At 35.0% G+C, this 15,182-nt stretch overlaps 1 protein-coding gene across 2 annotated transcripts in view; it reads right to left on the minus strand.

Annotated features, from left to right (window-relative positions):
* ADAMTS6 (ADAM metallopeptidase with thrombospondin type 1 motif 6) overlaps window positions 1–15,182 on the minus strand; it is a 163,893-nt gene that overhangs the window by 75,756 nt on the left and 72,955 nt on the right. For both annotated transcript variants that reach the window (XM_064438399.1, XM_064438400.1), the window contains exons 10-11: window positions 10,496–10,642; window positions 721–862 (exon numbers count right to left, since the gene is read on the minus strand). In XM_064438399.1, the coding sequence (XP_064294469.1) occupies window positions 721–862; window positions 10,496–10,642 (289 nt within the window). The remainder of the gene's footprint in view (window positions 1–720; window positions 863–10,495; window positions 10,643–15,182) is intronic.

Below are 15,182 nucleotides of genomic sequence, written 5' to 3' on the forward strand. Positions count from 1 at the left end.
GCTGCAAGATTTTAAGTAAGTATTTTTGTAAATTTGTTACATAATGGCCTAAGTGTGCAGGTTTTTATTTCTGCTGTATATTTATTCACCTTAAGTATTGCACACTGGTACTTGCAGCCAAAGCTCTGCTAGTACTTAGCTATTCAGTATTCTATTCAGCTATCTAACTTCATGATCCTTTGTTCCCATAACCAGAATTCCTCTTTCCAAAAAGAGATCTGAACAATGTGAGAAACAACAAAACCAATGTCAGAAAAAAAAAAAAGGAAAATGAAACCAGACCTGACAAATCAATACAAGTACAAAAGTAATTTCAAAATGGAGCTTTAAATTGAAAAGTTAAAGCCAACACAACAGATTTCATGTTTCAGGATTAATACAACATGAACCTGATCTCATTCAGCTGAAATCAGGGAAAATTCTGTAGTACAATTTACAAGAAGCAGGATCAAGTATTGTGCTCCTTTTCTTCCTGAAACTAAAGAATGCCCTCCCCAGCAAACTGTTGCCCACACATTCTGGTGTACAATACACACAAATGCCTCAAGCAAAAGATGCAGCATAGGGATTAAAATGTACCCTTTGCTTATGCATGATGGCACCAGACATGCTACCGGAAATCTGTAACCCACTAATGCATCTATCTAAAGATTTATGTTATAAAGGAATATATACAAATGACTAAGCAGAACACTCAGCATAAGGATTAAGACTTCTTACCCCATATTTACATTGGCGGGATGTTGCTCCATACTGGAAGCGACACTGTTCATCAGCATCATACACCTGACCTGGGGCCACAGCTGGATAAAGAAAGTCACGCTTGGGAGGCTCATTATCAAGGCAAGTACCACGGCCCGAACTGTTCAACATAAAGGACCAAATCAATTAGGAATTCTACTGACTGTAAATCACAGTAATGATATCAATGTATCTAGTTCTTACTTTTAACAGCACTGGGTGTGAAACAAGTATGATCGCAATAAACAAACAGTAAGATGGTACACCCATAGTAAAAAGAAAAAATAATTAGAGATAACTAAGAGATTAAAATAATTTTCATCATTATTATTAACAAAAATGCTTATTTTAGATTATGAAATAGATTTCATGTTATCCTTTTTTAAAGTGTGATAATTTCTGAGCCACACAAGACTGATTTTCATTTTTGTTTTAAGATTCCTATTTGTTTTCACTGAAGAATAGCTACATTTGGTCACAGAATGAAAAATTAAGAAATTAATCAAATAAAAGAAATTCAGTTTACAATTCTTAATGACTCTTCTGATCCTTCAAACAGCTAAGTACAATCTTATAGATATGAGCAGTTTAACTGGTTTATATAAAAGGGAAATGCATTTACATTTCAATATGACATAGTGTTTGTAGGATTGTTAGGACCTTAACATGCTTGCTTTTCTTCCATTTGAGTGAACAAAATAGTTACAGTGGTAAAAATTCTGCAGGATCTTAAAATTTACCTATAGTAGGGTGAGTGAAAAAATTTTTATGGATCCAAGACCTTTTCTGTAGCATTAATAATACTTAGACTTAAAAATTTCATATGAGAACTAAGATCATCATCTTTGAAAACCTGAATATTTTCTTTTATATTCACTGCTTTGTTTGGTGGCTAGTGGGATTTTTCCAAAATATGCCCATATTTAACCACAATATTTTAGCGTAGTGGAATAAATAACAGAGAAAGCCAAATGCAGACAGAGTTCTTTTTAGAAAACTTTGTACTTCAACATATAATTATTCAGTTTCATTTAGTCAGTGTGCATAAAAGAGGACAGATGCTTTTTTACTTTCATTTCACATGTGAATAAGTGAGGATTTTTAAAGAATTCTTATGCCAACACTTTAAATTTTTTTCTGACATTCCTACGATTTTGCCAGCACTCATGGTTTTTTTTCCAAATCTTTTCCATGCACCTTGCCAAAGGAACATAATTTCAGAAGTGAATGGTCTACGCTGTTTTTTGGAGATCTCTAATTTTCTATACTTCTCATTTGCAGATAAAAAAAGGAGCAAAAAGCCTCCTTTAACTACACATTTTATGTTCTCATTTTAACCCCATTTTATTCAATTCTTTGAAAGACTACAATAAACCCTTTAGAAAAACAAAAAAACAAAGAACAGCCAACCATTTCAGAAGAAGGCAAACAGCAACTCAGGCAATAACCAGAAAAATACAGAAAAAAATTATATTTGGTTACTAATCCAAATTAATTTAGTGTGATTCACCTCCATACACATGCACACACCCTCAGCTGAATCTACCTTTAAAATATCAACTGTGGGTTCTGGCATTAAAAAAAATGTATTTGGCCCTTTATTCCAGTTTTAATTATTGCAAGCATTATATTTTCTAACAGCAGAAGTTGGGAAACTATTCTACATTCTTTTGAAATATTTCAGTGTTGAATTTTGTGCATATGAGGAGTACATGTTAATTAATTCCAATATTAAAATAACTCAAATACGATCTGATTTTTCTGCATTGTCTGGACCAAACTGCAGATAGGAACTTTGCTTAAACAAGCAGTGGGAAGTTCAGCATTTGACCAAGTATTGCATATGATAGGACCATTTCCATGGATTCCAATAGTGCAGAATTTGATTTGTAAACTGTGATCCTGTAAATAGACAGCCAAGGGCACAGCATTTAAAAACCCTCATTTCCTTCAGTGGTTCTCACCATTGGCATATGCATCCCTGCACAAATAAGATTACAGAATCAGATCTAAATCTTTAAATTCACCAAACTTGTAAATTAAAGTCTATACCTACTCTACAAGACATATGATTGCAGAAATATCCTTGTAGTAAATACAAAAAATATGCCTCTTCTGCTCTAATGACAGGATTTTTACCATAATGAAATATTGTTGTAGTAGTAAAACAGCAAGAAAATTACTCCTAAGAATTCACTTACTAGCTACATTACATCACCTCTCAGACTGAAAATTTGTTTCTCTTTCCTTCTGCTTCAGTTCTATTACTTCTCTCAAGTAGTTGAACAAAATTTACATATTTTACAAACTTAGCACAAGAACCCAATAATGTATTGTGTGAATTGAAGTAATTCAGAAAAGAAACAGGATGTGTTACAAACTACATTAATAAAACCAGGGACTTTCCATTGGTAATGAAAGGTCTCACCAAAGCTGTGCAAAGGTTGAATACAGACTGAGCACCATATAACCTTTCCAGACAACTTCTACTGGACTCAGAAATGGTGTAATACTCGAGTCTACATCCTTGTTCTTCTCCCATTCTCTTTGTTCTACCAAGCAAAACCCAGATACTTGAGAAAAAAATCTGCTAAATCTAGGGGAATGAACCAAAAAGGGTGTAAGAATAATAATGGTATTGGAGCACTTATAAACATAGATCTAGTAATTATTATTGATTGGGCTTACAAAAGTTAAAAGATGACCTTTGTGTAAATGCAAAAAAGATCATGGGAAGGAGAAGAATGCCCAAATACCTTCATCTCTGCAATTTTAGAAAATTTCTACTCACAACAGCTTTTGTCCTCCGTGATTTTATCTTATAGGAACCGTATACAAACTCAGAAAACCTACAGGATATCCCTGCAGAGCATTTACCTTTTTGAACAGGGAGTGGACATAACTTTAGTGTCTACAATAGAAATAAGATGATCTCAGACTCATCCTTACATTCTATTTACTATACAACATACTAATAGCACTCAAAGAATTTCTCATTTTCCTAAATTTAAGTTAATTTAATGAAGTTTTATGGGACATAGTGGGACTGGTTTCAATTACAAAATAGCTAAGCTTGATGTCATTTCATCCCAGTATTCCGGTGTAGTGTCTTAACAGATCTTTGTAAAACACTCTACAATATATTTAAACTTTGCTTTGTATTTTAGTATCACAGGATATCAAATTAATCTTCTGTTTGGAAGGATATAAAGGATACTAGAGCATTCTCTGAAAGCTTAAGATCTCAGACATGCTATCACTGCTAACTGCTTGATCAAAATAACAGCAACCAGGGATTGTGTTCGATTCTTCCTAGACTGAACAATGCAAAACTGAGAATCACCACCTCTGTACAGACACCGCTGTTGTATCCAAGACCAATAAAAAGAAAAAGCAAAAACCATGGCTGTAGACATTTCAGGGTTTATGCTCCTATTACAGTATGCATTCCCAAATATCTCAGCAACATACACAGGACAACATAACTCCTTCAATGGTTGAAAAAAAAATCCCAGAACACTGGCACTGAAAATAGGTTTGGAATGTTACAGAATTGGCTCATTCATAATAATGATGTGGACTATAATGAATAACAACCATAAATTAAATGTATTATAAATATTTGCAATTATCTGTTATAGCTAAACAAGAATATACATAAACATATGGACAGTATACATACTATTTTATTTAATTCTGCTACAAAATTACTGATAAAAATATGGAAAAATAGTAAAATTTATTAACTATAAACACAGTGCATTTCATACATATATATGTATATAGAAACAAGAATTATTTACATGCTTATATGTAACATCTGGCTCCTAACAGAATCCTTACCTCATATTTACTATATGCTTTTTCTGAGTAAAAATTGATTTTTAGAGAGCACCAGGATATATTTCTGTAGAGGTTACAAAAACTGCTTGACATTAATGAATAACCTCTGCAGGTTGCTCAATAGCCTTCGGATGATAACATAAATATTTGCAGAATCAGGATGTAAGTAATAGAAGTGTGATTTGGGATGGTATGTTAAAGTTAAAAAGAACCAGAATAGTATTACTAAATTAAACCGTTCTTGAATGTTACGGAAATTCAGATATTGATGTGGATTTTCCACTCACTCTCATGATACAGTCTACTTCTTTCCAAGCTTTTATGCAAGGTTGGCTCTATGTCTTATTACCCACTTCATAGAAATTTTGCACAATCTTTTCATAATACTCAATGTTTCTTTTCTTCGGTGTTATAGAATTTGCTATTTCTTTGATGTATACTTTCCTCCACAGTATGGTCTGTTCCAAAGTGTTCCTTTATTTGTTTGAATAATTATCCAGCAGCCATATTAGGAAATATTTATTTGTCCATCTATCAAAATGGTCCACTTACCAAAATCTATTTGTATCGGGCCTTCAGAGTTTGGGGGACACTAAGCTATAAAATTTTGGGCCATTTTGTTGTTCTATATTTATTTCTTCAAACATTTTACAAATAAGTTAATGGGAATGTGCTGATGATTCTGCCCTTTAAAATTTCTTTAAATTTAAATAACCCATAAGGTAAACAAAGAGTAATACTTACAAAGTCAACACTCAAAAACATAGTGCCACCCCATGATTACAGAAACTGGTGTGTTGTGTGCTTTTTGTTTGTTTGTTTGTTGTTTTTTTTTTAACTGGGTAAGCTTTTAAAGCAAAATATAAGACTTCAAAAGTTTCAGAAATTTACAGTTATGAGGGACATATGCTTTTTACTCAATAATTTGTCAGCTAAAAAAAAATCCTAGTAAACTTTAAGGAAGAAAGAAGCAAATTATAATCCAAAGTGTAGGTCAACAGGTAACAATGAACGTAAATTTTCTCCATTGATTTGTAGAGAGAGAGATGAAAATGTGAGATTATTGAAGTGACCTTATCTTTCAAAACTAGTTTTGGTTTTTACTTTTTTAAAAAGTTAATTTAGATTTCTGGAGTACCAGGGGACTTGCCAATCTGCCATATATAGCATATGAGGCACACACAGACATATCCTATATTTATCTTGCATATCCACTTGTATGCCCAAGATTCTTGGGTAGATTACATCTGGGCCAAAATATTGGATGACTTTGTTTATATTGTCTACACGAACTTGCTTGGACCAAGGTAGTTTTGGCTCCTTTCTAGAGTTTGAAAGGCGTAATCTCAGATGTAAATCCTGCTATATGGCAATCCTAGAGAGTCTCCAAGAATTTCCTGTGATATATCTTACTTATTCAAATAGACTCTTGGTTCTTCTCCTCATCTTCCAAAGACAGTCCTGCCTTTGAAAGACAGAGTTGACCATCTGGCTTCTTCTAACACTTTCTCCTATCTGATACTGACAAGAGTAATGAACTATTATTCCAGAAATCACCCAGATTTCATTATTACAAAACGTAAAAGTAACTGAATAAATAATTCTAAGCAGAACGTTCTCTTCTTTGGGTCTAGGTATCTGCATGGCTCTATAGGCATACTACATAAATGTATGTTGGATCTAATGAAACGTGCATATTATATGTATTAGATATATATATATACACACCCACACACATGCTGCATAGAATGACATTTATACTAATTGATTTTCAGTCACAAACAATATTTTTAGGCTTGGTTAATTTCTCCTAAAAACAGATATTATGGGTTTCTACTCCTCTCACAGGATCTCTGTTCTCTGACATGCTCTCCAACCCTTCAATTCTCTGTATTTCTGCATTTAATTCCATAAAAGGTTAGTGAAATTTAAAGCCACTGCAAAGCACTTATGAACAATTCACTTGATACACAGAATTCAGTCAATCTTTCACTCTAGCATAAAGCTTGACAGACAACAGCTATTACATGCTAGAAGGAATGTTTTCCCCAGAAAAAAAAATTATTTTCTTTGCCCATTTCAGAGCCTGTTCTGGCTGGACATCCTTCTTGATATTTTTAATAGATCTATTAGCAATACATAACTTTCCTTTGTCTTATTATCATCCTTTGAGCCATATTCATCCTCTACCCATCCATCCCACAAAATAAATTGCTTTTCCAATTACTGTCTGATTGAACTGATACCTTCCAGGTCATACTTAACGGTTATTCCTCAGTAGCCTCAGTCTGGAAAATTTGTTTGAGTTTTAAGAAAGTCTTGAGGAAGAGAAGGATGAGGGTGAGGCTCTACTTTGAGTGTAACCAGGATAACATCTTTCCCAAAACGCTTCTATATGACTATAAAAGACAATGTGATATCTACACTGCAAAATGACACACAGTGCAAAACTGCTGTATAGCAAGAGGTGACCCAAGCTAGTAACCTAGTCAATCCACAGTACCATATAATACTGTGAAGATGTAATGAACTTCTAGTGAAATTCATTCCAGCTGCATTATCCTAGTGCCATGACAGCCTTGCCCAAAACTTGTATCCAGATCCAAGTGAATAGATCTAAAAGATGTTGTGGTATATCATACAGACTGACAGCCTCAGGTTCCTGCTTGAGTATCTGCATTTCATCCCATTGTGTTTTAACTTTCTTGTTAGACATAGCCAAATGAATCCTAAACTAGCCATTCTCACCAGCACAGAAAAAGACCACTTGTCTTCCTTGTTTGTAGTCTACTGTGTCCTGTCCCAACCGTTCTCCCATTCTTGAGGAAAAATGGAAAGAAAAGGGGTGGAGTCTAATCTATCTGGAATAAACATCTGGAGACAGAGACAATAACATCTTGAGGCTTTGCCTCTAAAGCTCTAAATCAGTGTTTTCCTCATCTGTGGCTAAGTTATGGAGAAGTATTAGAAAAAAACCAATCATTTTTTCTGTCTGGATGCAGGCTGTTCTGCTCTTACAGGCACAGTCAGGGAACCGCTACCACATGAAACTTGCTATTTTCTTTTGCTTCTTGCTCACTGATTGTTACCTACAACAGAAACATATCTGCTTCTTAAAGCTGTTCTGCCTTAAGGAAAGGTATGAATAGATAAAAAGAAGTGATCTAGGCTTCTGACAGCTGTTCCGCAGGTACCTGTGTAACTATCTCAACAGCTTCCTGCTGTCATTGAGGAGATGACATGAAAAGCCAGGGGAAAAACTAGAAAATGGAGAAAAAAACCGTACAGTATTACAGACTACTATACTTTATGAAATAATAAAACAACTTTTGTAAGAAAAAAATTATCAATTCATTTATAGGATATTAGAACCACAAACAATAAGAAGCATAGTTTTTAATGAAGCGATTGTGTTTGAGAAACCTGACATTTTTAAGAACAGATTGCAAAATTGCTAGGGGGAGAAGTTATTTTTGGCTCTTAGAACGTTATTTAACACACTATCCTATGCAATTGGAAAATTTATTCATAACTGCAATGTGTAAAATAATGTTTATCCAAGGTGGCTTTGAAAAAAATAACTTCTACATTCTGGGTTACAAAATACAGCTAAAATGTTATAAAAGATAATTTATTATTGAAGCTGCTATGTGTAGATTTTTTTTTTTACGCTAGCTCAAATATCAGTTAGTATCTTCAGTAATGATTCTTTAATTAAATTCACAGATGGTAGTAATTTGAGTAGAGTTGCAAACACTGGCAATGATAGAGGAGTATCTCAAAAAACCTGAAGAGATTAGAACTATGGGAACAGATTCACCAGAGTACTATTCTGGCCTTATGCTAACAAAACTGCAATTCCACTGGCATCCCACAGACTTAAAAATGAAACTTAACAGTGAATCAAACCTAGGGAATGAAAAAGAGTAATGGAGATGCTAACAGTAAATTATAAATTAAAAAATGAAACATAAAATAGAGGAGGCACAAGCGAAACATGCTTTTAACCGGCAGTAAAAATTTGAAAGATCACTGCACACAAATCAAGTGAAGAAACAAGAAAGTTTGTTCAGGCTGAAATTTAAAACTGTACAGGAACATTATGAACAAACGTTAAGCTCTATTACATTTGCAGCATAACACAAGCCACAGAATTTTACCACATTTCTTTCTCTAAACCCATGAATAGGAGATGACTTCTTAGCTTTCTGTTGAATTATGTCTTCATCAATGGACAACTTATTGTCAGGACAATTGTGGGATCAAAATGGAGTACAGAGGAGAGCAACAAATAGAAATAAATGAGACAGACAATAGCAGGACTGTAACAGTAAGAAACCCCCAAATGCTATTAAAAAATGCCTGAATTGTAAGCTTACAGTCAGAACTACTAAGCTCTGACATGATCTCTCAGAAGAGATGCGAAAACTATTCTTTGTCACAGTTAAAACTAGGCTGCATAACATACTAGAAAGACTACTAACAGGAACAGTGTTGAATTAATGGTTATGATGAAGAAAAACTACGCTGTGTATTTTTTTTTATACTGGTAGTGTTAAATGAATGTATATGTATCTCTCCTGAGAGAAACAGTTTATATTGTGAGAAACCCATATCACATATATTTTAAGGATGACTTACATAGTGTGCTTTAGTTTAGGCACTCATCATAAATGCTCCAGCACATAAAACTGGGTGGGTGCACAGTTCAGTGGGGTGATATGAAATGCCTTAACCTGATACAGTAACTGAAGAGAAGGTTTTTTTGACTCTGAACAGCACCTATGTTAAATATCTGCCTCTGCCCACTGAGTCTACAGGGAGCCAAAACACCTCTCCAGACCAATTCATCAATCCTCTACATTGCGTGAGAAGCAACATTTGAACCAACCTAAAGAAAATTTATCAGTCTAGACGAGCCCCTTCAGGTAAGATTCAGAACACAGCACCTTATTCTGAGGTAAGATCCCTGAAAGAGGAAGAGAAGCTCATTTTGTTCTTAGTAGTCTCATGATTAGACCACTTGACCGGTGTAAGTCCATCTCCTAAAACAGAGCAAGTGTCTGAATTACTGTACAACCTTATTTCTTAAATGGTTGCACTGATGACACTGAACATACCAACCAACTGCCATTTGCTCCCATAAATGTCTTACACTGTTTAAAAAAATCCTGTTATTAATCTATCTCAGTGAACTCACAGTTCTATCTTTGTCTTCCACAATTTAAAACACATACAAAGGCTTCATTATACATCATGTATACCAATGTATACATCAATATGAGCATGTTTTTGAGACTAACATATTTTGACTGTTTAAATTCTTTCACACAGAAGTAAAATTTCAGGTAGCAATCTACTTCTGGATAAAAATCACCACAGAAGTACAGGTTAGTACAATTTAAAGGTATTAATATAATTACCTATGCCATCCTGTCCTATAATCTTCATATTCTCACCAATGGTACCAAAGAGCATTGATAGATAAAAACTCATAAGGTTGCATGAAAAAAAATCTGGAGAATGAAATGTACAAGAAACAGGGCTACAACCTTGTTCCCTTCATTAGATCCCATCACATTATGCACGTATTAAAAAAAAAATACCTCCTATCTTTCATAGACAAATTCCGCCCTTCTCTATTTCCTACCCTCACATTAATGAAGTAATGAGATATGATCAGCACTTCAACATGTTTTGAACAGATAAAAATGAGAACTGTAAAGTGGGGAATGGAGCAGAATTTTGCCATTACATAGAAAAGTGCTCTATACAATAAAAATATTGCTATATTTCTTTCTATTCATTCTAAAAACATAAACCGTCAGAACAGGTCACTGTATCTCTACTATTTCTCCTGAAAAGCAACAATTTTTTTAAAACTCATGATTTTTCTTGAGCAATTACTTACTCTAAAAAACTGGTGATGTAATCCCGACTGCAGGCTGACCAAGAGAAAGGGTTGGTGTTTGCTGTAATATGAGCTGCCATTAGCTTTGCTGCTTCATGACCTTTGGTCCCACAGGAATTTCCAATTCCATCATGATTCATACCAAAACTGCCCAAGAGGAGGAGAGAAACAGCCCATTACTTTTCTGCAGCATCAGACATCTCTTAAAACTTAATGTCACCTTTAAAGAAATTATGTCTGACATTAAAGAACACACTTAGTACAGGAGCCCTCTTAAGTGGAGAATGAGGATCAGTTAAGTTCTGTTTAGTTTATTCAAATCTCAGAATACTACACAACTACATAACTTTCTTTTCTCCCACAGACTTTTGAAAGCATTTTACTTATTTTCTAAAGCTTTTGAAGAAAATTTAACAATGTTCTTGCAAGATAAACATAGAGCGCTCAGTCCTTCCTTGGTATTGTAGTTGCATAAGGAATACACATTGTGGCACTGACATTTGGATTAGTGAACAAGGACAAACAGAGAATAGGTGATGTTGCTGTAACAGGACATTATAGGCACACAGCAGTCAATGATAATTCAAGCAGAACATGGGTTTTGCAATTCCCAGGGCCATGCTGTATTCACGTTCCCTCTCTGTATCCTCTCACAGCGTGACCTGGAGCCCTTCTATGAGAGCTCTACTTTGTCATGGAACATCAGAATGAAGATGACTAAAATCAGCAGAAAATACAGTAAGAAACTTCTGGGTGGCACTTGGCCAACAGAGATTTCCAAGCAACAAATTAATTACCTTTCAACAAAGATTATATGACTCTGAAAAAAGAAATATGGCAAAAGAATCCTTGTGTCTTAGAAACCCTGTGCTATTGAAATACACCCTTGGAACTATAGATTGTCAACATAACCATCAAATTAAAGCTAGACGCAAATTCACAGATCAGCTATTTGAAAATACTTTCATTACAGACTATCTTTAGTTAAATTATTAGTGTTACTCCTAAACAATCAGCTACATATACCTGACATAAATGAAACACTGGAACAGAGTATTTCTTGATAGTATACGCTTTTCTAAAACTCCACTTTCTTTGTCTGCCTTTGATTAATTTTCATTCAAACACTGGGGGGAAACAACTTACTTACTTAAATATTAACCTTTGGCCAAATCAGTTCCTTCTTCCCAAACATGGCACAAGGCTTATGAAATCAGAGGGACAGGTGGTGAGGCACATAGGAGCCTCCCTGACCAGGAGACAAAGAAGCAGTTAAAGCGAATGCCAAAACTGAGCTTCTGCACACCCAGAGCGGTGGAACTGTCACTTCTTGGTGTATCATCCAAAGAGATGAGTCTTTGGAGCCCTCTGTATTACAGATGCTAAAAAGACGGACTCCCTGATTTCTTACTCTTCATTCAGCAACACAAACGTGTTGAGGCACTCCATTTTGATTTTCTAGAAAATTTTAGAACTGACTGCTAGAAGATACAAATGGCAGTAGATAAGAGTCTGGCCATTTATCTACTGACAATACCACTTCATACCAATTCCTGCCATTTTCTTTACTGAAAACAGTGATAGTGGTGTTATATTAATCTCAGCATATTACTCCAGAATATGGTATAAAAATACACGACCTTCATGTTACTCTGATTTTCAGTACACTGGGTACTGTTTCACCTCCTCAGCTGATCATAACAACCTACAAGCACAAGATATAGCTACCCATTCCTCCCAAACCCCATTAATTGTATGGATATAAGAAAAGGAACATCAGGGAATGACGGATGTTTCCTACAGGCTGGGGAAGGACCTCATGATCAAATAACCATCACTTTCTTGCCTATGGGATGTCTCCCTATGGAATACTTAGTCTGTAGCAATGCCTGCATGTATCTAGTTTGGTGTACAATATCTCATAAATGCAGAAAGGCATATGCTTTACTCTGCCTGGGGAAGGCCTGACTAACATCACAGATTATTATATCATCAAATGAAGAATATGCCTTGCATATGAAAAAATATCTTTAAAAACCTTGTCTGAGCGGTATGTGTATGAAAATGAAACTTTCAGACCAGTGCAAAGTATTATGATCAGTCTTCAATATCAATATATATTTTGGAGGGAAGAACTTAGATGTCCAATGCAACAAACTGAACCAGAATTTTACAATGAAGAATGTACTTTATTAACCTAGTTCTCAACTGTCATAATTTCCTAGAACTAGGGGTATTTCAAATGGAAACATTTCCTTTTAAATTCCCCCTCTAAAATTTCTTAAAATAGAAAACCTTAGTTTTTAGTAGTGTATATGAGAGTCCTTTACAGAAATGAGCATTTGGGTATGTAGGGAAAATGTTGAATTAGATCATGCTGACTATATCTGATATCCAGCTTATGCCTAGTTAGTGTATTCCATTTGTCAAAGAAATGACAGGCTTCAACTGTCTGGGAAATTAAATTTCAAATTTTTTTGCCTATTAACAAACAAAAAAAACCCCAACCCAACCAACCAAAACCCCCACATTGTCATTTAATAGCTTTCCTTCTTCTACCAGCTCTCCTTGTGAAAAAGATGATGATGTTGCTGAATGTGGCAGTGTTATGCCTGATAAAAAGCATGTCTGTGAACAGAAGCTGCTAATCCTGATGCAATCAATGTCTTTTTATGAGCTGATGGTAGTCTAATTTTTTATAAATATTCATTCACCTAAATCACCTATTTCCTTCCAAGAAGTCTCTTCTACTTGCCTCTGCTTCTGAAGTTTGGAGGAAACTGATCATTAGGCACAGGTAATTTTTTCTGATGCTTGGAAAGGGGTTTTTCCAATTACTGTCTATTTCCAAAGATGGTAGTGGCAGCATGCCATTACAGCCCAGTAATTTGCACTCCTATGGCCAAGACTGCAGATGAAAATATATTTCTGTCCGAAGTACTAGTTGTATTTCCATCAGAAAATGTTGGTTATATTTGGCCATCATTACATTAAAGCTGTGTCTCTTATAAAAGCATGCTTGCAATTAGATTGGGATGGGAAAGCAGGGAAGAAATGAAGGAACATAAAATACTCTTTGTGGAGCTACTGTTAGAGTTTACTTACCTTTTTCAAAATCACTGAACAGATGCAGACTGAATTTCTTTCACTGGCTTAAAGACCTTGTCTAAAACTACCAGCGTAATTCTGTCTTTAAAAGAACAGCCAGATGAGCAAGGAGAGAGTGAAAACACTTCTCAGGTGACACAGGAGTTTTAATATGAAGTTACCTTCCCACCTACCTTCTGAAGGAAAGATGGTTAGCCCAGCAGCTCTTTTTTTTCAAGCATTATGACTCCTCTTTTCCCTAAAGAGCACCTACATTACATTTAAGAACGGTGCAAAACAGCAACTCTAAGGATTTTAAAATCATAACTGAAACTCTTCTGCAATTTCTTTGTAGTTTGTATGCTACTTAAAAATGCTATGAAAGCAGCACATCTGACTAGTGCGCTGCCTGTTCAATTTACTAACATCTGTAATGCAACAGACTCTTTTTTCCTGTCACTCTGTTTTTCCTTATATCTAAAAAAATTATCTGAGGGAATTATTTGTAATACACATCAAACTTAAGATCTCCCCTCATATCACAGGGGAGATAACTAGTCTCAGCTGCACTGAATAAAACAGCAATAGATAACCAGAGATCCTGGAGTATAAGCAGAAGGAAGGATGGGAATGTAAACTTCTCATCTGCCCTTACTTTATCTTGCAAATGAACAAAACTGCAAGTCCCTACAATTTCATTTGTATTTAAGATGGGGTTACTGATTCGTTTGGTGGTTCTAAACTATGATGGTTACAGTTGCCAAAACACTTATTTCTGATATATCTGAAATGACAGCAGTTATTTTTGTGAGACAGCCAGGACGCTTTTGTCCTGACTTATTATCCAAACACTTAAGATTCAGAGAAGACAGATCCAAACCAATATAAATGCTCCTCAGTAGTGTTCACTGAGGTTTATTTTGTATACCATGTACTTCTATAACTGAAGTTATCGAAATGTGCTACTAAAGTGAACAGCTTTTTCTCATTAACAACTATCTCTGCTTTCCAACTGCAGTACTGATGATCTGCATATCAAACAACTTCCTTGCTTTCTTAGCATTGGGAGCATTAAGAACTGGAGAGTACACTGATGTTTCCTTTCTCTAAATACAAGAGGGTATGGTCATTTTTTAGTCAGTCACTGATTCGTGAGTTATATGAATTTGACCTAATTCTTTTAAAGCAGTAGCTCTTACTTTGCCACTTGTTTAACAGCATACAGAAGAAATGTACCAGAGACAGAGAAATTTAAGTCAGGTGAGGCAACAAAGTTACAGAAACACAAGCAAGAGAAATACTGTAAAATCAAGCACTTCACCTTCTTCTCCATTATCTGGTGCTGATTTACAGCTGCATAACTACATGTAACTCCCTAGGAAAAATAAACCTTTCTTTCTAAGAGAGAAAAGAAACTTTAACCTTAGGAAGTTTTATTACACTTATTATTTGCACTAGGAGAGACAAACATTTATACAAGAGTGAAATGGGTCATTTTCAAGCTAAGTATCTTGACCTGGGTACATTGCTAGAACTTCCTCCAGTGCCTCAGCATGTTAGTTAGATACACTGCTCTCACAGCATTTACAGAAAATGAAGC

This window comes from Phalacrocorax carbo, chromosome Z, assembly GCF_963921805.1.
Source record: "Phalacrocorax carbo chromosome Z, bPhaCar2.1, whole genome shotgun sequence".
Taxonomy (NCBI): Eukaryota; Metazoa; Chordata; class Aves; order Suliformes; family Phalacrocoracidae; genus Phalacrocorax; species Phalacrocorax carbo.